General features: G+C 43.2%; 1 protein-coding gene across 7 annotated transcripts in view; it reads left to right on the top strand.

The window, feature by feature from the left end:
• Positions 1-25,371, top strand: part of clcn3 (chloride channel 3) — a 129,693-nt gene that overhangs the window by 5,580 nt on the left and 98,742 nt on the right. For 5 of the 7 annotated variants that reach the window (XM_048527451.1, XM_048527443.1, XM_048527444.1 and 2 more), the window contains exon 2: positions 6,191-6,366. In XM_048527451.1, the coding sequence (XP_048383408.1) occupies positions 6,207-6,366 (160 nt within the window). In that variant the 5' untranslated portion in view covers positions 6,191-6,206. Of the gene's footprint in view, positions 1-6,190; positions 6,367-14,458; positions 14,551-25,371 lie in introns of those variants that run through there. The other 2 variants (XM_048527447.2, XM_048527449.2) reach the window with 2 other exon arrangements.

The raw sequence follows: 25,371 nt of genomic DNA, 5'->3' as shown, positions 1-25,371 counted from the left end.
TGAGTCAATTACCGGAGATGAAGATGGAGAAGCCCAGGAAGGGGAGGGGAGGTGTCAGAAGTGAATTTGAGGCCATGGGTGGCGAAGTTGTTGAACTGTTTAAGTTCCTTGCGGGAGCACAAGGCAGCACTGATAACAGTTATCGATTATAGTGGAGAATGAAGTGGGAGGAGGTTGTTGAGGGGTTGGAGCAAAGGGCGTGGAGGGCTGCATGTTCTGATGCAGAGAGGCTGGAGTAAGTGAGAGAGGTGGAGAGAATTTGGGTGATTGATGTTGCAGTGGCAGTTTGAGATGAAGAGGTCCAGGGAGGGTAGGAGGTCAGAACGGGATGTCCAGGAAGATAGGTTTTGCTGGAGGTGGGAGAATGGGTTGTCAGAGGGTGGGTTGGATTCACGTTCAAAGAAATAGGAGTGGAGGCGACTGAAAAAGAGCTCGAGTTCGAAGCATGTGTGGAATTTGTTCAGCTGCACTTCCTCCAACCGCAACGACTGCATCCATTGCTCCTGATATGAGCTTCTCTATATTGGGGTGCCCAAACGCAGACTCGGGGACCGTTTGCAGAGGAGCATCTGTGCTTTGCACGCACCAACAAACCTGACCTTGCAGTTGCCATCCACTTTTAACTCCCTTCTCCAAGTCCCTTGGTTACATGTCCATTCTTCACCTTCTCCATTGTCAGAGTGAGGCCAAACGTAAACTCAGGAATAACACCTGCTATTTTACCTTGGGACCGTACAGCCCAATGGCATGAATATTGACTTCACCAGCTACAAAATCTCTGCTTTCCCAACCTGTCCATCTTCCTACTTACCTATATGCTCCACCCTTTCCAGTGACCAACCACAATAATCTGCGTCCACCTATCTTCATCTCACCTCCCCTACCCGAGCCCTGGTTTTCCCCCCACCCCAATTTCTTTCTGGTTTCCCCTCCCCTTCCCCAGTCCTGATGAAGGGTTTAGGCCTGAAATGTCGATTTCCTTGCTCCTCGGATGCTGTCTGATTGGCTGTGTTGTTCATCTCCATATTTGTTGACTCTAGCTTCCAGAATCTGCAGTCCTTACTGTCTCCAGGTTATTTTTAAGTGCTGCTTCGATTGTTTTGCTAATAATTGAGAATAAATTGATAATCAGTATTGTCCAAGTTTGATTTCTGTTGCTTTTAATGTTCAGAACAGTTTGAGCACATTCCCACATTGAGACAATGCAGACAGAATATTATCGTTGCTATATGATGGTACATAGAATAAGGGAACACCAGAACAGGAGTAGAGGAGATAATGGGAACTGCAGATGCTGGAGAATCCAAGATAATAAAATGTGAGGCTGGATGAACACAGCAGGCCAAGCAGCATCTCAGGAGCACAAAAGCTGACGTTTCGGGCCTAGACCCTTCATCAGACAGGGGGATGGGGTGAGAGTTCTGGAATAAATAGGGAGAGAGGGGGAGGCGGACCGAAGATGGAGAGAAAAGAAGATGGGTGGGGAGGTAGGGAGGGGATAGGTCAGTCCAGGGAAGACGGACAGGTCAAGGAGGTGGGATGAGGTTAGTAGGTAGATGGGGGTGCGGCTTGGGGTGGGAGGAAGGGATAGGTGAGAGGAAGAACAGGTTAGGGAGGCAGAGACAGCTTGGACTGGTTTTGGGATGCAGTGGGTGGAGGGGATGAACTGGGCTGGTTTAGGGATGCGGTGGGGGAAGGGGAGATTTTGAAACTGGTGAAGTCCACATTGATACCATTAGGCTGCAGGGTTCCCAGGCGGAATATGAGTTGCTGTTCCTGCAACCTTTGGGTGGCATCATTGCGGCACTGCAGGAGGCCTATGATGGACATGTCATCTAAAGAATGGGAGGGGGAGTGGAAATGGTTTGCGACTGGGAGGTGCAGTTGTTTGTTGTGAACTGAGCAGAGGTATTCTGCAAAGCGGTTCCCAAGCCTCCGCTTGGTTTCCCCAATGTAGAGGAAGCCACACCGGGTACAGTTAATGCAGTATACCTCATTGGCAGATGTGCAGGTGAACCTCTGCTTAATGTGGAATGTCATCTTGGGGCCTGAGATAGGGGTGAGGGAGGAGGTGTGGGGGCAAGTGTAGCATTTCCTGCGGTTGCAGGGGAAGGTGCTGGGTGTGGTGGGGTTGGAGGGCAGTGTGGAGCGAACAAGGGAGTCACGGAGAGAGTGGTCTCTCCGGAAAGCAAACAGGGGTGGGAATGGAAAAATGTCTTGCGTGGTGGGGTCGGATTGTAGATGGCGGAAGTGGCGGAGGATGATGCGTTGGCCAGACGCCGACTCTCCGACACCACCTCCTACTGCCCCCTCGATCATGACCCCACACCCGAGCACCAAACCATCATCTCCAACACCATTCATGACCTCATCACCTCAGGGCACCTCCCACCCACAGCCTCCAACCTCATTGTTCCCCAACCCTGCACGGCCCGTTTCTATCTCCTTCCCAAAATCCACAAACCTGCCTGCCCTGGTCGACCCATCGTCTCAGCCTGCTCCTGCCCCACCGAACTCATCTCCACCTACCTGGACTCCATTTTCTCCCCTTTGGTCCAGGAACTCCCTACCTACATCCGTGACACCACCCACACCCTCCACCTCCTCCAGGACTTCCAATTCCCTGGCGCCCAACACCTCACCTTCACCATGGACGTCCAGTCCCTATACACCTGCATTCCTCATGCAGATGGCCTCAAGGCCCTCCGCTTCTTCCTGTCCCGCAGGCCCGACCAGTCCCCCTCCACTGACACCCTCATCCGCCTAGTCGAACTCGTCCTCACCCTCAACAACTTCTCTTTTGACTCCTCCCACTTCCTACAGACTAAGGGGGTGGCCATGGGCACCCGCATGGGCCCCAGTTATGCCTGCCTCTTTGTAGGTTACGTGGAACAGTCCCTCTTCCACACCTACACAGGCCCCAAACCCCACATCTTCCTCCAGTACATTGATGACTGTATCGGTGCCGCCTCTTGCTCCCCAGAAGAGCTCGAACAGTTCATCCACTTCACCAACACCTTCCACCCCAACCTTCAGTTCACCTGGGCCATCTCCAGCACATCCCTCACCTTCCTGGACCTCTCAGTCTCCATCTCAGGCAACCAGCTTGTAACTGATGTCCATTTCAAGCCCACCGACTCCCACAGCTACCTAGCGTACACCTCCTCCCACCCACCCTCCTGCAAAAATTCCATCCCCTATTCCCAATTCCTCCGCCTCCGCCGCATCTGCTCCCACGACAAGACATTCCACTCCTGCACATCCCAGATGTCCAAGTTCTTCAAGGACCGCAACTTTCCCCCCCACAGGGATCGAGAACGCCCTTGACCGCGTCTCCCGTATTTCCCGCAACACATCCCTCACACCCCGCCCCCGCCACAACCGCCCCAAGAGGATCCCCCTCGTTCTCACACACCACCCCACCAACCTCCGGATACAACGCATCATCCTCCGACACTTCCGCCATCTACAATCCGACCCCACCACCCAAGACATTTTTCCATCCCCACCCCTGTCTGCTTTCCGGAGAGACCACTCTCTCCGTGACTCCCTTGTTCGCTCCACACTGCCCTCCAACCCCACCACACCCGGCACCTTCCCCTGCAACCGCAGGAAATGCTACACTTTCCCCCACACCTCCTCCCTCACCCCTATCTCAGGCCCCAAGATGACATTCCACATTAAGCAGAGGTTCACCTGCACATCTGCCAATGTGGTATGCTGCATCCACTGTACCCGGTGTGGCTTCCTCTACATTGGGGAAACCAAGCGGAGGCTTGGGGACCGCTTTGCAGAACACCTCCGCTCAGTTCGCAACAAACAACTGCACCTCCCAGTCGCAAACCATTTCCACTCCCCCTCCCATTCTTTAGATGACATGTCTATCATGGGCCTCCTGCAGTGCCACAATGATGCCACCCGAAGGTTGCAGGAACAGCAACTCATATTCCGCCTGGGAACCCTGCAGCCTAATGGTGTCAATGTGGACTTCACCAGTTTCAAAATCTCCCCTTTCCCCACCGCATCCCAAAACCAGCCCAGTTCGTCCCCTCCCCCCACTGCACCACACAACCAGCCCAGCTCTTCCCTCCACCCACTGCATCCCAAAACCAGTCCAACCTGCCTCTGCCTCCCTCACCTGTTCTTCCTCTCACCCATCCCTCCCTCCCACCCCAAGCCACACCGCCATCTACCTACTAACCTCATCCCGCCTCCTTGACCTGTCCGTCTTCCCTGGACTGACCTGTCCCCTCCCTACCTCCCCACCTATACACTCTCCACCTATCTTCTTTTCTCTCCATCTTCGGTCCGCCTCCCCCTCTCTCCCTATTTATCCCAGAACCCTCACCCCATCCCCCTGTCTGATGAAGGGTCTAGGCCCGAAACGTCAGCTTTTGTGCTCCTGAGATGCTGCTTGGCCTGCTGTGTTCATCCAGCCTCACATTTTATTAACCAGAACAGGAGTAGGTTTTTTCACCCCTTAAGCCTGTTACATTTATAAAATTATGGCTGATCAGCTTATAAAACTTTGTTGCTCTAGAAAGTGAATGAAATAGGATGGTAGCTTTATCCTGTTCATCAATGGTAATGTTCTCCTCAACAATAGTATCTTCATCACTCGTTGCTCTACAACCATCAGCTCAGATTTCTCTCTACAATGTGTTTTTTTTAGCGGTTTTGGTATGGTTCTTGGAGTAGTGGGGCTTGTGCACTTCTGGCTTGTAACAGTAAATGGGTAACAATTTCATCACTCAATTAAAAGATACATCTTGAGCAGGTGAAATGTTTATTTATTTTCTGCTCATAGTTCAAATTGACCTAAGGTACCAGCTTAGCACTCTTGCTTAGACAGATCAGAATGACAACTAGTTTGGAAATTTGAAAATATCATAGTTTATCTAGTTAAAGCTGATCACGTGCAAATGCCTTTAAGTGATATTGAACTTAACTAAGCAGATTGAGTTTGCATCTTGCATCTGTTATTTTTGACATGGAACTATTCAGTTTTAGTTGCTGGTTACAAGATCGTAGTTTTCTCAGTTTGGACTTTCATCACTAAAATTCACCAAATATTTTGAGTTAGAGCATGAGTAATGTGTGTTATTAAAGTTGGGTGTGGAATATCATGCTAGTTGCAAAGAGTTTCATGATGCCCACTGAAATTCATTTTCATATTAATTCATGTGGAATTAATTCTTGTATGGTAAGTGATGATTAAATGGAAGAAAACAGCAGATTGTATGACATTAAGTGAACCAGTGAGGATGGAATTGTGAAACACTTACTTCAAAACAAAACATCAACTGATTGAGAGAACAGGGGATATTCATTTGTAATGTATTGTGGGAGGGTAAAGTTAAATTCCAAATTCCTGCCAGAAATAGGAACTTTTAATGTTGGAGCACTTGAGAGAGTATTTGTTCTGTTTGCTTTGCCACTTTCTCTTCACCTTCCCTCTCTAATTTTTACATACGTATGCACAGATGACTCTTTGCTAGCTCATGGGCTGAATTAGGTGTTCTTGGTTAACTGTAGCATGAATTGCGACATACATGAGCTTCCTTTTTCCCCACCCACATTGCGCCTTAAAGTTTTGTTCAACAGAGCACCACCTCCTACCAGCAATTTGATTATTTTTCCCATTTCTTATAGCAGTGATAACCCTTCAAATGATAAGTCACACAGCTGACCAGTGTAAGCTTTTATCATGTGTTCAAATCCTCTACCAACATCTTTGAACTTGTTCCAATTTATTTCACATAGGTTTGTACAAGTAGGAGAAGGCTTAACTTTGTGGTTTGGATTTAAATGTAAGCTTTTACCATTTTTTAAAAAATGGTTTCAATATAGCTGAAGTATGGAATAAGCATTTTCTGTGTTTTTTTTTCCCGGGATATATTTGCCCCTTTCTACTTATTGGTTGGTTTGGGACAGATTTTATAACAGGATTAATCTCTCGAAACTGGAAATTGTTGTCTGATTTGTGAAAACTGTGTCTTGCCATATTGCAGTTATTTTACTTCTGTAGAAGTTAGAATTGTTAGATACTAATTGCCAATGCCTTACTTGCTAGCTATTCCATTCTTCCAAAACACAGTGGGATGACATGTACAAGTGATTTGAATTTCAGGTAGCTCAAAGTTAATATGTATATGTTAATGGCTTAATTATTTCTTTCTCCCCTCTTCAGATCATCAAGCTGCTAAATGGAGTCCGAACAATTGTTTTCTAGAGGATATTACAGGAACAGCTACAACAGTATAACCAGTGCAAGTAGCGATGAGGAATTGCTAGATGGAGCAGGAGTTATTATGGACTTCACAGGATCAGAGGATGACAACTTGCTAGATGGAGATGTTTCTACAGGTGAGCTGCAGATTTTTTACCCTTCTGCCATCATATTCTGTGTAAACTGTACCAACCTTGTTTTTCCATTATGGCTTCTTTTTGTCTTGCACCAAATAATCTTGTACAAAACTATAACCTATAAATACGTCAAAATAATGATCAAAAACATGCCGACAGTCGGCAAGGAGAACAGCATGTTAGCATCTATTGTGAGAGGATTTCTGTGTGAAAGTAAACAAGTCTTGCTTGACACGTGTAGAACATTGATGAGACCACATTTGAAGTATTATAGGCAGTTTTGGCCTCTTGTCTGAGGAAGAATATGATTGTGAAAAAGGTAATGTCCTTGTGATTCATCATATTGATTTCTGTCATTTGGACAGTCCAAAGAGGAGAGATTGAGGAGACTGAGCCCATATCTCCGGATATTAGAAGAATGAGAGATGATGTCTTAGAAACTGACTTAAATCTGAAAGGGATAGACTTGAATAGACACAGAAAGGATGTTTGCTGTTTGGGTCTAGAACAAGGACACATGAGGAGGAATGTCTTCGTGTAGAGGATGATGAATCTTTGTAATTCTGTACTCCACAGGGTTGTGGAAGCTCAATCGTTAAGTTCAAGAAATTGATATTTTTTTTTTAGTTGTTGATGACATCAAGGGTTATAGGATATTGCCTTGAGATCGATGAAGGCCCACTATCAAAAATGGTAGACCAGGCTCAAGAGACTGAATCACCTCCTCCTTCTATAGTTCTTTGTTTCTACATGAAGCAATGACCATCTCCAATAAAAGACAATCTAACCACTATCCCTTGACATTACCATCATTGAATCCCTCACTATCAACATCCTGAGATTGACCGGAAACTGAACTGGACTCTGTATAAATACACTGGCTACAACAGTAGGTCAGAGACCGGGAATACTGTGATGAGTAAGGCTCCTCATGACTCCCCAAAGCCTGTTCCTTATCTGCAATGCACACGTCAGGATGCTAAGACCTGCTAAACTTTTCTAGCAACTTCTGTTTTTGTACAAGTCATGGGTGTGAGTAAATACTTGCACTTGGCTGGATGGGTGCAGCTCGATCAATACTCAAGTGTGACACAAGGTAACTATAGGTTTGGCACCACGTTGATGAACATTCAGTCCCTATGCCCCTGGCGCTTAGTAGCAGCTGTGTGCATTACCTACAAGATGCAGTATGGAAATTCACCAAAGATCCTGAGACAGCACCTTCCAAACCCACAACCATTTCTGTCTACATGGATAAGGACAGCAGTTATTTGGTAACGCTGCTGCTGCAAATTCTTCTCCAAGCCATTCAACATCCTAACTTGGAAATATATTACTGTTCCTCCAGTGTGGTTCATTCAAAATCCTGGAACTCCCTTTTTAGCAGCACTGAGTATATTGATGTCAGAAGGACTGGACAATTTCAAGAAAGCAGTTCACCACAATCTTCTGTAGGGCAGTTAGGGGTGGCAATAATTGTTGAACTTAGCAGTGATGCGCATGTCCTGTGAAATAATTTTAAATTTGAAAAATTATCTTTACAGACCTCTATAGTTTTGCACATTAACAGTTAGACATTTCATTGTAACTGATGAAAGGGGTGTACGTGTCATGAAACATTGGGAAGAAGTTCATAACAGGTCTCTCTGAAACAGTGGAAGTTTGATATTGTCTTGTAAATAAGTAAACAGGAACTGAATATCTTCATTCTAGGCAGGAATTAATGAGAAACCACATCACTTGCTTTCAGTTCATCTTGGGACTGTTATGCAAACATTATATATCAATAAATGTCAGCTTGGAGTATGCTTTTGACAAGATGGCATGTCTTGTGAAATGATGTTCTCGCTATAAGCAATGGTTGCTGAGAGTCATAATAGTTTAGGCATAAAGCTATAATGCTGGCAGCTTTTGACTACTTCCGGTAGTGATTGCTGAAAATTACCATTGAAATGGAATGGAATAAAATTTATTTCAGAAGCCTGAACAGAGCTGTTTAACAGATATAAAACAAGTATAAGACACAATTGTATCTGGTGGCTTGGCTTTGTTTGGAGAAACAAAATCTTCTGAATGTAACAGTCAATGGATGCTCATATCCTACTCCAGGAATGTGATTATTCAGATGGGTTCTTGGAGACTGCTGGAGATGCTGCCTTTTGGCTGTTATGGGCCAGACCAAACCCCCTCAGAATGTATCAAAGAGGTAGACTAGACTCTAACCTTTGCTTATTTAAAGGCAAGTATAAGGCATTCCATTCCAGATGTAAACTGACCAGTCAAATTACACAATGATAAAATTACAGACAAAATTAGAAGATAAAGGCTTAATAATTGAAATACTTAATGCGGTAATATTTATGTTAATGACTACTGATTAGCTATTACAATATAGCAGCCTCCCAGAAACACCTTTGACAAAGGTAAATAGAAAGGAAAACACCAAACATGATCCCAGCCATAAAGACAGAACTTCAAGCTCTTGCAGAGAGAGAGAACTCATGATTTTCAACAGGAGGGAGAGATGCATGGCAGCTTCAAAACCCTAACAACTACTGATAGCTAAACTAAAACCCTGGCTCTGTGGGAGCCTGACTCCACCCATTTCTGCTGCTTCACCTGTTCTAACTACTGAAAAAGAAACAAAGTGCCACAAACTGTTCACTTTATTTGCTTGGAGGAGTCAGCTCAGTACCAATGGCTCAAAACCGCTCTTCACACAAAAACAAGCAAAAATACACCTCTTAAAGCCGTAATATCATCTCACTGGTCAGATGAGAATCAAGCATCCCTCTGTCCTTTCAGGTGAATGTGTGAGATCCCATTGTTCTCCTTTGAAATGTTACAAAGGGTTTCACCCTGATGTCGCCTCGATCAATGTCATAACAATAGGTCACTTGGTTGTTGTGTGCTTGCTGTATCGAACCAGATTTGATCCTGAGGTGAGCTTCTGACCTTATGAGCATCCTCTATTTTCACCTCTGTAAAAAAACACCCACCTGCAGGCTACCTTAGCTCGTTTGCCATTGAAAGTTTCATTTTTGCATTCTCTACACCTAGACAAGGCAATTCTAATGCACTCCTGGCTTGTCCCCAAAAATACTCTGTAATCCTGGAGTGATCTAAAACTCTGCTTCCTGTGTGTTAACTGGTTAACTGTCATTAAGCCTGAGGCATTTGTACATACGAACTATGCCTTTGATGTACTTCAGCTTGCAGTCAGTGCAAACCTGTACTTTAAAACACCTGTCAGTGTTTTTCTGTCCTTCCATTGCTTTGCTTCTACCTACCCTTATAATCTCAGGCCACAAGTCTTTCCAATATCTGGCCTCTGTGCAATTGGAAATTCAATAATTCCACCATTTCTGACTGTGGCTTCACTTTTCAAGCTCCCATGCTTTGCAATACCCTCCTTATTCTTGTCTGCTTAAAAACCTTCCGTATCAACCAAGTTTTTGGTAATTTCCCCAAATTTCTCCTTATGTGACATGTCATTGTTTAAATTTTGACTGCAGCATTTCCCTAAATTGCAACTGTGACTACACTGCAAAAGTACTTCCCTTTTGTGCTGCCCTTAAAATTGCAATAGGTACTATATACATCATTTGACACCCAAACCATTTTCCTCTGATCCATTTTAACTTTTGAAAGTAGTGATCTTCGGTGCCAATAAAACCAACGAGAATAATATACATACAGAATTCAGAATGTAATTACTAAAACTGGCATATTAGAGATCAAATAAATGTGAAAATCTGCGTTTGAGTCTATTTTTCTTAAAAACATTATTTCCAAATGTACTTAGGCATTGCTCAAGGTCTTGATTTTGGGGACTTGACCCCATCTCTCAACCCCTGCCCCCTCCAAAATAAAGACAGTAGTCAGCAATACGTTGTGCTCCATATTGCCTCCCACAAAAATGTTCTATTAATCTGGGCTTGTCTAGCAAAAGACTGCTTGAGGGCAGGTAGTAAGGGAACAATGGAGGTTCCTCAAGCGACTATGAATATGGGCTGCCAGTTACCTTCACGCTGCTTTCTTCATACTGGTGGCCATATTCCAAGCTCTTTCTAATTTTTCCGTGATCATTAATTTGTTTACAGCTGCACAGACCTGGCCACTGTACTCTTTCACTGCTAAATATTTGCAGACTGCATATTGGCCAAACCTTATAGCATGTTTATGGTCTCCTGACAACCTATCTTTGTATCTTCAGCAAAATTTGATCTATTACTGTCTATGACTGCCTTCAAGTCATTCGTATAGATTGTAAATTGCTGAAAACCTACAGTTGATCCTCATGACATAACATTAGATACAGCCTACAACTCCATTTATCCTTGCTCACTACTTCACCTCCAGGAACCACTCCTCCCGTCTTGCGAACACGTTACTTCCATTTTCTGAATGTTTACCTTGCCGATTCATCTTTTCGCTCAAGTGCCTTTGGGAAATCCAAGTGTACATAGAACATAAAACATTACAGCACAGTACAGGCCCTTCGGCCCTCGATGTTGTGCCGACCTGTCATACTGATCTCAAGGCCATCTAACCTACACTATTCCATGTACGTCCATATGCTTGTCCAATGACGACTTAAATGTACCTAAAGTTGGCAAATCTACTACCGTTGCAGGCAAAGCGTTCCATTCCCTTACTACTCTGAGTAAAGAAACTACCTCTGACATCTGTCCTATATCTTTCACCCCTCAATTTAAAGCTATGCCCCCTCGTGCTCGCCGTCATCATCCTAGGAACGGCTCTCCCTATCCACCGTATCTAACCCTCTGATTATTTTATATGTTTCAATTAAGTCACCTCTCAACCTTCTTCTCTCTAATGAAAACAGCCTCAAGTCCCTCAGCCTTTCCTCGTAAGACCTTCCCTCCATACCAGGCAACATCCTAGTAAATCTCCTCTGCACCCTTTCCAAAGCTTCCACATCCTCCTTATAATGTGGTGACCAGAACTGTACACAATACTCCAAGTGTGGCCGCACCAGAGTTTTGTACAGCTTCACCATAACCTCTTTGTTCCGGAACTCGATCCCTCTATTAATAAAAGCTAAAACACTGTATGCCTTCTTAACAACCCTGTCAACCTGGGTGGCAACTTTCAAGGATCTGTGTACATGGACACTGAGATCTCTCTGCTCATCTACACTACCAAGAATCTTACCATTAGCCCTGTATATCTACTGATTTCCCCTTTATCTATCCTGCTAGTTACACAGGGCCAAGAGTAGCCCATTTAGTACGTTGAATCTGCTTTGCCATTCACTTAGATTTTTTTTTATTTATGGGATGTGGGTGCTGCTGACTCTCATTATAGCACTTGGATCCAAAATGGAGAGAAATTAAAAGCATAAATTGGGACCAAAATTAATTTCTTGACTTATGAACTTCACTCGGGAGTGCACATAACTCAGGACTGAAAGGTAGCACGGCACTCAGTGTGGCCTCTCAGAGTTGGGGCGCAGAATTGAATCAGCCTTGGGTGACTGCCTCTGTGGTGTCTGCATGTTCTCCCCATGTCTGCGTGGGCTTTTTCCCCACAGTCCTAAGGATGTACGGGTTAGTTGGATTGGCCATGGTAAATGTGGGGCTCTGGGGATAGTGTATGGCCGCTGGGCCTGGGTGGGATGCTGTTTGGAGGGTTGGTGCAGACTCAATGGGGCAGATGACAGTTTACTGCACCATAGGGATTCTGTGATGCTTCTCAGACATAATGCTCCACCAACTGGCATCGCTAGGTACATGTGTGAAACCATTTCCGATCTGTTGCCTGGTTACAAAATGCAGTATTTGTTATGAAACTTATGCTTGTACCCAAATCTAGATAATCGTTAAAGATTGCACTTTTGACACTTATGACTTAGTGATGCTCAAGGCCTCAAGGATCTCAACTGGGCAAATTAAGATTTAAAGCAAAATTCTGAACTTCAAGAAAGCCTGAATTGTCGTTATGACAAGTTGACTGTGATTTCTTTGAGGAAAATATTTACAACAACAGGATCGCAACCATATGAAGATTGATCGTTTTTTAAAATGAATGCAATGCGTTTCTAATTTAGTATATCAAGTATTGATGTTGCAAGTCTGAAGTGATTGTCAAGGAACTGGGTTCATCCAGTCCCCTGAATGGGTGAATTTTAAACTGCTAGGTTAACTATAATTTTCAATCTGTTTTCAGGACCTTATCTCCTTTGATTTACTAACAGCTTTCAGAGTGACTTTTATTGTTTGCCACCTTGTTAACAAATTGTAAACGTGACATTTGTAAATTGTAGGCCACCTCAGACTTTTTTTCCCTCCCCACCCTTGTCTGCTTTCCGGAGGGACCACTCTCTCCGTGACTCCCTTGTCCGCTCCACACTTCCCTCCACCCTCACCAGACCCTTGCAGCCACAGGAAGTGCCACATCTGCCCCTACACCTCACCCCCATCCCAGGCCCCAAGAAGACCTTCCACATCAAGCAGATGTTCACCTGCACATCTGCTAATGTGATATACTGTATCCGCTGTTCCCATTGTGGCCTCCTCTACATTGGGGAACCAAGCGGAGGCTTGGGGACTGCTTTGCCACTAAACAACTGCACCTCTCAGTTGCGAACCATTTCAACTCCCCCGCCCGATCCTGTGATGACATATCCATCCTGGGCCTCCTGTAGTGGCCCAATGATGCCACCCGAAGGTTACAGGAACAGCATCTCATATTCCGCTTGGGAACCCTGCAGCCCAATGGTATCAATGTGGACTTCACAAACTTCAAAGTCTCCCATCCCGCCACTGCATCCCAAAACCAGCCCAGCTTCTCCCCACCTCCATAACCTGTCCTTCCTCCCACCCATCCCCTCCTCCCACCTCAAGCCCCACCCCCATCTCCTACCGACTAGCCTCATCCCGCCCCCCTGACTTGACCACCCTCCCTGGACTGACGTATACCCTCCCTAACTCCCCACCTACGCTCACCTTTCCTGGCTCCATCCCTGCCTCTTTGACCTGTCTGTCTTGTCTCCACCTATCTTCTCCTCTCTCCATCTTCTATCCACCTCCCCCTCTCTCCCTATTTATTTCAGAACTCCCTTCCCCTCCCCCATTTCTGAAGAAGGGCCTAGGCCTGAAATGTCAGCTTGCCTGCTCCTGCTGCTTGGCCTGCTGTGTTCATCCAGCCACACACCTTGTTATCTCAGATTCTCCAGCATCTACAATTCCTACTATGGCTGAAATATATATTGGGTTTTATTGTCTACTGCCTCGATAGAGAGTGATAGCCTGAAATTTAAATGTAGAGTTCATAAAAATATTTCAGCTCATACCCTGGTTACTGACATGCAGTTCCTCAAAGTATGTACTTGAGTGGTTACCAGGCTTCCCAATAAAATGCAACAAGTGGGATTAAATCAAATCAGGCTCAGAACTCTTAATACAAAATATGGATACAAGTAATTCAAACAAGTAAAAATTGTGTTAAGTTTAACATTCTTGTGAATATTTGCTTTCTTTGTCTTGTTGCTTACCGTGGGCTAAATCATAAGTCTTTTTGGCTGTTTGTGTGTGTGTTTTTACTGGAGAGTTTATCACTACAAGGCTTAATGGGCTTGCTCGCTACATCTTAACAATCTCACCTCATTGCCTTGTGATATCTGTCTCATCCAATTGTGGCCCTATCTAACCATCCCCATTCCCTGAATAACTCTCCACTGCCAGGAAAATGCCAAATTGACTGGCATCCCTTACATGGGTGCCACCTTTAAAAGCTGTTGTGCAAGAAGTATCAGCCCAGAGCTGTCTTGTATAATTCCTGACATTTGCCCAGACAAGGAGAAGTTGGCCCACCACTTGGTGGACAGAGACCTGAACCTGATGAGGTGGTGCACAGGTGAAATGTGGTCTTTTCCAAAACTGGCATGGATATCATCACAAAAGATCATGCCAGCTGGGTCTGAGTTTGCCTGGGTCATTGCAGTCTCACTATGTCGATAACCCCCTCCACCCTGCCTGCGTAAGTGTCAGTGTCTTTACTTTGATACCTAATTCCACTCATCTCTGCTACAGCACTAACCAAACTCCCTCTGATCATTTTTGTTTAGTGTGCAAACCTCCGAGATCTGCTCGGCATTGCCATTTTGATTTCGGAAGCCAAACAGCATGCGTGGGACCTTGAAGAGGCCACACAGCCACTGTAAGAGCGTTGGAACCTACCCCATACGAAGATTCATGATCGACTGCCCACTATTGCTTGAAACATCTTCCCATCACCCATTCCAAACCCCAACAACACAAACCCTGCATACCTTCTGCGCTCCCTATTCACTCACTCAAGGCATCTCCCGCATGTATCTGCTTAGTATCTATGCCACCTGCTTTTGCCTCCTTTTATATCTGCCTCTGTCTCATTCCAGAAGGATTACAGCCTACAACAGGCGAGAAAGAGTCAAGACGGTTGGTGGACATCCTGATATTCGGCTCCTTACCATTTAAATGGAGAGCAAAGTGATTTTCACCACCCTGAGTAGCTAACTAACTATGTCCAAGCCTCTGGATTTTATTAGAGGCTGCCTCAGACATAGAGTGCCATTACCACATGATTAGTTCCTTTCCCTTAAATTGACTGAGGCCTGCTTGCACTTATGAAAAGTTTCCTGTCTTGCTGTGTGTGCTAAATGGCAAGGTAAGATAGAAGTAATCTGAGCCCGAATACCTTTAGCTGAGAGGGCAAAATGGAAACAGACTCTGCAAGATAATGCAAGGCAGGGATGCTCAGTGAGCAGTCAGTTAGGCTGAGAGTGAGCAAGTAGACGGGGACGAGATGCAGCCTGGTCCACTCCATGAGCTGGTGTGTATAGTGTCCTTGCAGTAACATTACAATGATTAATACTATACCAGCAACTAGGAAAATGCGTAGCGTAAGTGGATTGGTAATGTGCCATTAGAAACCAACCAGATACCAATGACTGTGTGTATGGCTGATGCCTATGGAAATATTGTTGCTTTGTGTCCTTTGCTGCAAGCTCAAGTCGTAAGGTACCTGGTCCAACTTCCAGGTTGAGAATGCATTATGCCTAGCTTTTTCAGCATGTTTGGTAAGATAGGAAACATTTGGTAACATAGGATAATAAGCTGAGTTGTAGCATTAAGCCAATAAACAAGCTATAATTTCCCATAATTGACAACATGCCTTGTGCAAACACACCTGGACACATGGTAAATGAACAGAGTGCAAATGCATTGAATTGCTCCTGATTTCAAGATAGGCCTGCTGGACATCTCGTGCAATTTCCCACAAGTCTCACTTTCACCCATGTCATTCAGACTTTTTTATAAAGTTCTGCCCAATATTTCTAAATGTCATTAAAATTATGGACTTGATATGGTCTGATCAAATGATAAAGTAGACTTGAAGAGGAGAATGGGTTATTTCTTCACCTGAGTTTTATGTTCCTATAGATCTTATAATTAGCTTTGTATCCTTGATTATGGAGATAAAGGAGAGTTCAACCACAGTTTTCTGACCTGAATGCAATCATTAACTGTGCCAAAAAATTGTAAGTGTACATGAAGAAGGCATTTAATATGCTGGCCTTCATCAGTTGAGGCATTGAATTTAGGTGTTGAGATGTTATGTTATGGTTGTACAAGTCATTGATGAGGCTGCGCTTAGAGTATTGTGAACAGTTTTAATTACCCTGTTAGAGGAAAGATATAGTTAAACTGGACAGTGTGCAAAGCCGACTTATGAGGACGTTGCCAGGACTACTAGGCCTGAGTTATAGTGAGAGGTTGGCCAGAATGGAACTTTATTTCTTGGAATGTTGGAGAATGAGGCTGACTTCATTTAAGGTGTATAAAATCATGAGGGCCATAAATAGGATGGATATAGTCTTTTTCCCAGGGTTGGGAAATTGAAGATGAGAGGGCATAGGCTTTAGGTGAGAGGAGACAGATTTAAGAAAGACTCAAGGGGCAATTTTTTTCATGGACGATTTGTGTGCATATGAATGGGTTACCAGAGAAAGTGGTTGAGGCCGGTACAGTCGCAACATTTTAAAAAAAACTTTGGATAGGCACATGGATGGGAAGGGTTTAGGGATGTGGACCAAATATGGGCAATTAGAACCAGCTGAGTGGGCACCATAGTCAGCATGGACCAGTTTGGGCCAAAGGGCCTGTTTGCATGTTGTATTACTGTGACTGCACATAAAATGAAGTGGGGAAAGAAACTCGTATTTATAAAGCATCCCAACTTGTCTTGAATGAATAGCGCAAAACACTGAAAGTCAAATAAAATATTATGGGTGTGAAAATTTGTGTGTCTTTGATTGAATAAGTAGGCAAGTTTGTACATTGGAAAACTGTACCTGGAAGCATGCATTTCAGAAAGACTGTAAATACAATTCATGACTTGTGCTGAGTGAAAAGGCATGTTCAACTGACCTTAAACTGACCACGGGTTTGACTTATGTATGAGATGACATGTTATGATACTGTTTCAAGCACTCTAAATACTCTTGAATTACCAATGTTATCAAGCAATCCGTTACCTATGCAGGAGCTTGAATTGCAGCTGAGTCTGATCATCTCATGACAAACCACTATGTTTCTTAAATAAACAATTGAAAGTGAACACCTTTGAAATGTTGATTTGTCAGTCTTGCTTTATTGACTTAAGATATCACATTCATGTCATAGTTCTCTAGGTACAAATGTCTCATCCCAACTGCTTGCTTCAAAGTTTCCTTTCATGTCAATGAAAAAGAATCCTACATCACTCAATACTGAAGAGAAAGCAGATCAGTAAGCTTTTTCTGAGAAACTAGAAAGAGGAACCACAGAGTGCATGCTGTAAAATCAGTCACAAGATGGGATGTCATGTCAATATGATATCTTCTTGCGCCTCTTCATTGAATGCCCACATACAATTTTTGGACACGTTCAATGATAGCAATTAGGATGGAAACCTGGCTGAATGTGGTGTAATCTCCATAACCAGGGACAGAAAGCCAATTAGGATCCTGGGCCAAACTATGTGAAATCGGGGGAGCAGGAATAAGCCACTTTGCTCTTCATTCAATCAGTTCATGATCTGAGTCTGATCTCAACTTCACTCTCCTCTCTGTCCCCAATGATAGTTGACTCCCCTGTCTCAAAACTCTAATTCTGCTTCAAATAGGTTCACTGACCCAAGCCTCCCTGTTTTCAAGGGAGGGAAAACTGCAGACTACTGACCTTATAAGAGAAAAGGTTCCTCCCTGTCTCTGTTTTAAAGGAGAGCTCTCTTGTTTTTAAATTGTATCCTTTCCTTCTAAACTTGCCCAAAATATGAAAACTCTTCCCAAAATTTGCTTTGATTGTCGTGTGTTTCAATAAACTCACCACCACTCATTCTTCTAAACTCCCCTGGAAATAGGGCCACCTGTTCTCACTTTCTTCATAAAATAAGACTGTGGAGGACCAAATCAAGTGAAACTTCTCTTTTCTACAGTTTTGTTTTTTTTTCAAACAAGGAAACTAAAGTTATACGTATAAATACCCTGTACTGTTTCAGGAAAAACCCATTGATCATTGCTGCATTTACTCATTGAACCACTAGGTGAGCCCCTTATATCACATTTGTTTTCTGCAGTAGCAACACTGATAAATTTTTGAACCTCATTGAAATCAAAATACTTCAAATCACTGATATCAACAATATAGCTTCTCTTTTTAAAGATTCAATTTTAAATGTCCAGAAGTAAGATTGCGCAGGCCAAGCAGCATCTCAGGAGCACAAAAGCTGATGTTTTGGGCCTAGACCCTTCATTATCACATTGCTACTTTTAGGATTTGAGTTGTGAGGAAAGGCTGTATTTTTAAGCATAGAGCATTCTTTCTTGTGGTTCAGTCTTTGTGGAGCATTTACAATCTCCACAACTGTTCTTTAGATCCAAGGACTAACCTGAATGTCTGAATTTGTAGCTAAGACATTAGGATTAAAAAATAATTTTACTTTCCCTTTGAAATTTTTTGTCTTGAAAATTGTTAGAATTTGGTAAACTTTGGAGGAAAAATGTGACATTGTCATCTTAAAACAAAGTAGATTTGGGTAGCTCTGCTTGATAATGCTTTGTCAAAGGATCTTTTTAAATTTATGGCACTGCAGAGTATTTAAACCTAGAAAGAAGCCTGATTGCCATTATCAGATTCCACTCAGAATTATTGTTCTTGTGGTTGACTTAATCATGGCGTGAGCAAACCATACTGTAACCTGTGGCCTGCTGACAACTTAGTAATGACCGGAACTTTGCTGAAACTTCGTACCAACAGATGTGTAACCAAATGATCTCACTTCGATTGTGCCAATACATGGGCAGGAATAGAATCAAGTCCAAGTTATCCAGTAGCATATCTTTTCTGCAGTGATATATCTAGTTCAGCACAGAAAACAAGAGATACTGGCACTCTCGGCGTGTCAGCCACGAGTCTTCATCAGAACTTTGAAGAGTCATCTAGACATGAAATGTTAGCTTGTTCTCTCCCCATAGATGGTGTGTGATCCCCAGCATTTTTTTGTCAGAGACAGATTTCAGCATCTGCAGTAATTTGCTCCAAAAATCTTGCTCACTTTTGCTTAAAAATTTTAAATACACCCTAAATTGTAATAATTAATGAATCACATTTAGTCAATTGCAATTCTGATGAGTAAATTAAAAATGGTATGTTTTATTGAACATGTCACCTCAGTATTCATAATGGCACAGTAAAAATCAGTAAACTTCTACCGTTTTTGCATGTTTGGTGAGCTGGTTGGAGAAGAAGCAGTGTGCTTTATTTCCTTGGTTATTGCATTGTATGGGTATTTGTTAAGTAAGCAAGCTCATGGATTACGTTTTTCTGTAGTATGTAATTGTTAGCTTGGTGTTTTCTAATAAGTGTACGGTGACACCATTACTCAGTGGTTACCACTGCTGCCTTACAGCACCAGGGCCCCAGGTTCGATCCCACCCTTGAGCTGCTATCTGTATGGAATTTGCACAACATCTCCTTGCCTGTGTAGGTTCCCTCTGGGTGCTCAGTTTTCTTCAACAGATCAAAGATGTGCAAATAGGCGGATTGGCCATGCTAAATTGCCCATAAATTGTCCAGGAATGTGCAGGCTCAGTGAATTATGGGAAATGCAGCGTTACAGGGATAGGGGGTTGGGTCTGGGTGGGATGCTCTTCAGAGGGACTATGTTGACTTGATGGGTCAAGTGGCCTGCTTCCACACTGTGATGTATGTATGTAGATGAAAAGAAGTATCACCATAACCACATTTGTAACTGGTTACTGATTTCTCGTGATCAGTATTCATCGATCCAGGGATGCAGTTGCAAAGAGAGAAAAACACATGCATTTCTGAAGTAACTTCCACAATTGAGGATGATATAAAATATGTGTACTGTTGTGATGTAAAAATATGATGCATTTATGTTTCAAGGTGGGAATCCAGGTGGAAAGGGCCACGAAAGGGATGTTGTTTCACTAATTAGTGTTAACTGTAGTTCTAAGGAAATGACTTTGAACTTTTAGGCATCAACTGGGCTATAATCGGAGCAATGTATGTACCTCCCTATGATAGAAATGCAAATAGGACTGAGTAAAGACCACAGACATGCATTTGCATTATGTAAAGAATGAGTATAACTATAATAGAGAACTCAAAAGAGGAAAAGAAAAACTGCGGATGCTGAAAGTCAGAAACAAAAACAGAAATTGCTGGATAATGCAGGATCACGGCACCTGGGGAGATGCTCAAAAGAATATTAGTTGGAACAAAAAATTTTTTAGTGCTACTAAATTGATGAGGTCCATTGCAGATTTCAAATGTTTGTTCTTGGTACGTGGCTGCTGCTGGATAGGCCAGTAGTTATTTCTCAGGTCGAATTGCCTTGGAGATGAAAGTGATGAGTTGCCTTTGTGAACAGCTGCAGTTGAGGTGTAGGGACAGCCACAGTACTATTAGAAAGGCAGTTTGAGGATTTTAATTACATGATCAGGAATGAAAGATCACCTCCAGAGTAATGCCTAAAGACATCAGAGCAGATTTAGGCCATTTCACTCATCAGATCTGCTCTGTAATTTGATCATATTTCTGGTAGTGGATAATGAAGCAGGTTTAATAAGTGACTCCAGAGTATGAGATTCCCTCTGAAGCTGTGATGCTAACATGGTGGAATTTGATATATAGTTTGAAAGTGAGAAATTTGGGTTAGAAACAGGGGCATAAAGGGCATTGCAATAAAATGAGGATACAGTTAATGTGAACTGAACAGATTAATTAAGAGGAATGACAGTAATTAAGCAGAGGTAAACTTTTAAGGAGGTATTTCATGACTGCACAAATACGTTGCAATAAGGAAAAACGATTGTATGAGAGGGAAAACCAACCATGGCTAACAGAGTTGAGAGTATTAAGTTCAAAGGAAAAGCATAAAACATAGTAGTGGAAATTAGGCCATTCAGTCCATCGAGTCTGCTCAGCCATTCAATATAGCTAATCCTTGATCCCTTTGACAATCAAGAACCTATTTATCTTTGTATTAAATACACTTGATAACTTGGCCTCCGCAGCCTTCTGTAACAATGAATTCCATAGATTCACCACTCTCTGGCTGAAGAAGTTTCTCCTTATCTCCGATCTGAAAGATCTTCCCTTTATTCTAAGGCTGTGCCCTCAGGTCCTAGTCTCTCCTACTAATGGAAACATCTTCCCAATATCCACTCTGCCCAGACCATTCAGTATTCTGTAAGTTTCAATTAGATCCCCCTCATCCTTCTAAACTCCATTGAGTATGGACCCAGAGTCCTCAAACATTCCTCATATGTTAAGCTTTTCATTCTTGGGACCATTCTCGTGAATCTCCTCTGAATTTACCGCAGATCCACCGCATCCTTCCTGAGATATGGGGCCCAAACTGCTCATAATACTCCCAATGTGGTCTGACCAGAATCTTATGGAGCCTCAGAAGTATAACCCTGCTTTAATTCAAGTCCTCTCAAAATAAATGTCAAAGTTGCATTTTCCTTCCAGACTACTGACTTAACCTGCATGCTTACCTTCAGAGAATCCTGGACTAGAACTCCCAAGACTCTTCGTGGTTCGGACTTCTGAATTTTCTCCCCATTTAGAAAATAGCCCATGCTTCTAGTCGTCTTCCCAAAATGCATGGCATCACATTTTCCCGTGGTGTGCTCCATCTGCTGCTACTTTGCCAATTCTCCTAACTCGTCCAAATCTTTCTGCAGCCTCCCTGCCTCCTCAATACTACCTGCCCGTCTACCCATCTTTGTATTGTCTGCAAACCTAGCCAGAATGTTCTCATTTCTTTCATCTAGATTATTAATGTGTAAAGTGAAAAGTTGTGGTCCCAACACTGACCCTTGTGGAATACCATTTGTCACCAGCTGCCGTCCTGAGAAATACCCTGCTTTCTGCTAGACAGCCAATCTTCTATCCGTGCTAGCACCTTGCCTCTAAAATCTTGGGCCTTTATCTTACTCCGCTTCCTGTACAGCACTTTGTCAAAGGCTTTCTTGAAGCCCAGGTAGATGACATCCATTGGCACTCCTTGGTCTAACCTGCTTGTGACTTCCTCAAAGAATTCCAACAGATTTGTCAGACATGATCTCCCTTTATGAAGCCATGCATTTCCAAGTATTCAGAAATCTCATCCTCTAAATTCTGACCCACAACTAAGGTTAGCCTAATCAATTTATAATTTTCCATCTTTTGTCTTATTCCTTTTTTAAAGCGTGGTGTCATGTTGTTGATTTTTCCAGTCCTCTGGGATCCCCCCTGACTCTGGCGATTCCTGAAAGATCACCAGTAATGCCTCCTCAATGTCTTCAGCTATCTCCTTAAGAAACCTGGAGTGTAGTCCATCTGGTCCTGGTAATTTATCCAACTTCAGACCATTCAGTTTTTCTAGCACCTCCTCCTTGGCGATGGCCACCATACTCAGCACTGCCTCCTTACTCTCTTGAATTTTTGTGATATTACTTGTATCTTCCACGTGAAGACTGATACAAAGTAATCATCCAGTTCCTCAGCCATTTCCTTGTTCCCCACTACTATCTCCAGCATCATTTTCCAGCAGTCCAATGTCTGCTTTTGCCTTGTTTTTGCCCTTGGTATATCCAAAGAAACTCTTACAGTCCTCCTTTATATTACTGGCTAGCTTACCGTCATATTTGATCTTCTTTCTTCTTTCTTTTTGTTGTCCTCTGGTCTTTGTAAAATTCACAATTTTCTGGTTTCCTGCTGCCCTTCACCACATTATATGCTTTCTCTTTTGTTTTTATGCTTTCCCTGGCTTCCCTAGTTAGCTGTGGTCGCCTCATCTTTTTTTCTCATCATTTGTGGCATGTGGATGTTGCTAGCTGGCCAACATTTCTTGCTCATCCCTACTTGTCCTTGAGAAGGTGATGGTGAGCTGCCTTTTTGAACTGCTGTAGTCTTCCTGCAGTAGGTTGACCTACAATGCTATTAGGGATGGAATTCCAGGCTTTTTACCCAGCGACAGTGAAGGAATGGTGATATATTTCGAAGCCAGGATGGTGAGTGTCTTGGAGGGGAACATGGAGGTGGTGGTGTTCCCATATGTCTGCTGCTCTTTTCCTTCTAGCGTGAAGTAGTTGTGGATTTGGAAGGTGCTGTCTGAGGATCTTTGGTGAATTTCTGCAGTGCATCTTGCAGATAGTACCCACTCCTGCTACTGAGCATCAATGGTGGAAGGAGTGGATGCTTGTGAATGTAATGCCAAACAAGCGGGCTGCTTTGTCCTGGATGATGTCAAGCTTCTTGAGTGTTTTTGGAGCTGCAGTCATCCAGGCAAGTGAGGAGTATTCCATCACACTCCTGACTTGTGCCGTGGAGGTGGAGGACAGGCTTTGACGAGTCAGGAGGTGAGTTCCTTGCCACAGTATTCCTAGCTTCTGGCCTGCACTTGTAGCCACTGTGTTTATGTGGTGGGTCCAGTTGAGTTTCTAGTCAATGATAACCCCCAGGGTGTTGATAGTGGGGGATTCAGTGATGGTAACGCCATTGAACGTCAAGGAGTGGTGGTTAGCTTGTCTCTTAACGGTGATGGTCATAGCCTGGCATTTGTGTGTCGTGAATGACATTTGCTGCTTGTCAGCCCAAGCCTAGATATTGCCCAGATCTTTTCGCATTTCTAGGTGGACTACTTCAGTATCTGAGGAGTCGCAAATGGTGTTGAACATTATGCAGTCATCAGTGAACATCCCCATTTCTGACATTATGAAGGAGGGAAGGTCTTTGCTGAAGCAGCTGAAGATGGTTGGGCCTTTCTCTTTTTTGCTTTAATGCTATCACTAACTTCCCTAGCCAAGCATGTACCAGTCTCCCCGTACCATGCTTTCTTTTCCTAGGGATGAATTTTTGCTGCATCTCCTGAATTACTCCTAGAAACTCCTGCCATTACTGTTCTAATATCTTTCCTGCTAGGCTCTTCTCCCAGTCAATTCTGCCCAGCAAATCCATCATGCCTCTGTAGTTGCCTATATTCAGCTGTAATATAGTTTCTGATTCTGTTCCTTCCCTCTTACAATTGAACATACTCTGCAATTTATTATGATCACTGCCTCCTAAGAGTTCCTTCACCTTAAGCTCCCATATCATATCTGCTTCATGCACAACAACTAAATCCAGTATTGCTGTTCCCTAGTGGACTCCTCCACAAGCTGCTCCAAAAAGCCATCTTGTAGACCTTCCACAAAGCATTTAAGAAGGCCTTTAAGAAGTTAATGTTGGCCCGAAGACTAAAAATCCAGAATTTAAATCCAGAATCCAGCAAAGGACGACTGAAAAGATATAAGAAATGACAAGGCAAACTGACAAGGAAAATTAAAACTGACAATAAGAGCTTCTTTAGATATATGAAAAAGAAAAGAGAGGTCAAAGTAAATACAGGCCCTTTTGAAAATTACTCTGACAAGGTGGCTTTGGGGAAAGAGGAAAAGACAGAGGACTTGCAAAAGATATTTTGCATCCATCTTTATGATGGAAAATACTTTGAACATCCTATTATTACTAAAATATGTGGAAGAATTAGGCACCACCGGCAAAGAAATGGTATCAGACAAACTAATTAGGTTAAAGGAAGATAAGTCCCTGGCCCTGAATGCTTGCATCTTTAGGATCCGAAATGTTGGCAGCTATAGCGATAGTGGATATATTAGTTGTAATGTTGCAAAAATCATTCAATTCTACAGAAGTACCAGATGATTGGAAAACTGCGAATGTGACATTCCTATTAAAAAGAAAGGGAGAGAAGCAGGTGACCATAGGCCAATTAGCCTATTGTTGGAAAAGTATTAGAATCAATTATGGAGGAAGTAATAGCAGAACTTATGGAAGATCATAATCTAATTAAGCAGAATCAGCATGGTTTATTGAAAAGGAAATCCCATCTGACTAATTTTCTAAGAAAGTCTCAACCAGAATGGTTGGAGGGGAATCAGTGTTTCATTTGGACTTCCAGAAAGAATTCGACAAGATATCTCCCAAAAGGTTGTCATTAGAGCGTATGGTGTTGGGGGTAGTATTTGGCAGGGATAGAGAACTGGCTAATGGGCAGGAAACAGCGAGTGAGTCTAAGGCCTTCTTTTTCATGCTGGTGATCTGTGATCAGTGATGGGAGCATAACTATTTACAACATATATTAATGATTTGGAGGAAAGTGTATTTCCTCTAGCCAAACTTGCAGAAAACAAAAAAAGACAGCTGGAAAGGCAGTTTGCAAGAGGGATACCAACTGATTTCAGAGAGCTTTGATAGGTTAAGTAAGTGGGCAAAAGGTTGGCAGATGGAGTATAATATGTTGAACGTAGAACAGTACAGCACAGGAACACGCCCTTCAGCCCACCATACCTGTGCCAACTATAATGTTATTCTGAACTAATCCTAGTTGCCCGCATACGGTTGTATTGCTCTACTCCCTGCCTGTTCATTTATCCATCTAAAT

This window comes from Stegostoma tigrinum, chromosome 3 (genome assembly GCF_030684315.1).
Source record: "Stegostoma tigrinum isolate sSteTig4 chromosome 3, sSteTig4.hap1, whole genome shotgun sequence".
Lineage (NCBI taxonomy): Eukaryota > Metazoa > Chordata > Chondrichthyes > Orectolobiformes > Stegostomatidae > Stegostoma > Stegostoma tigrinum.
Note: the sequence above shows the minus strand (reverse complement) of the source record. Positions and strands in the feature narration are given on the sequence as shown.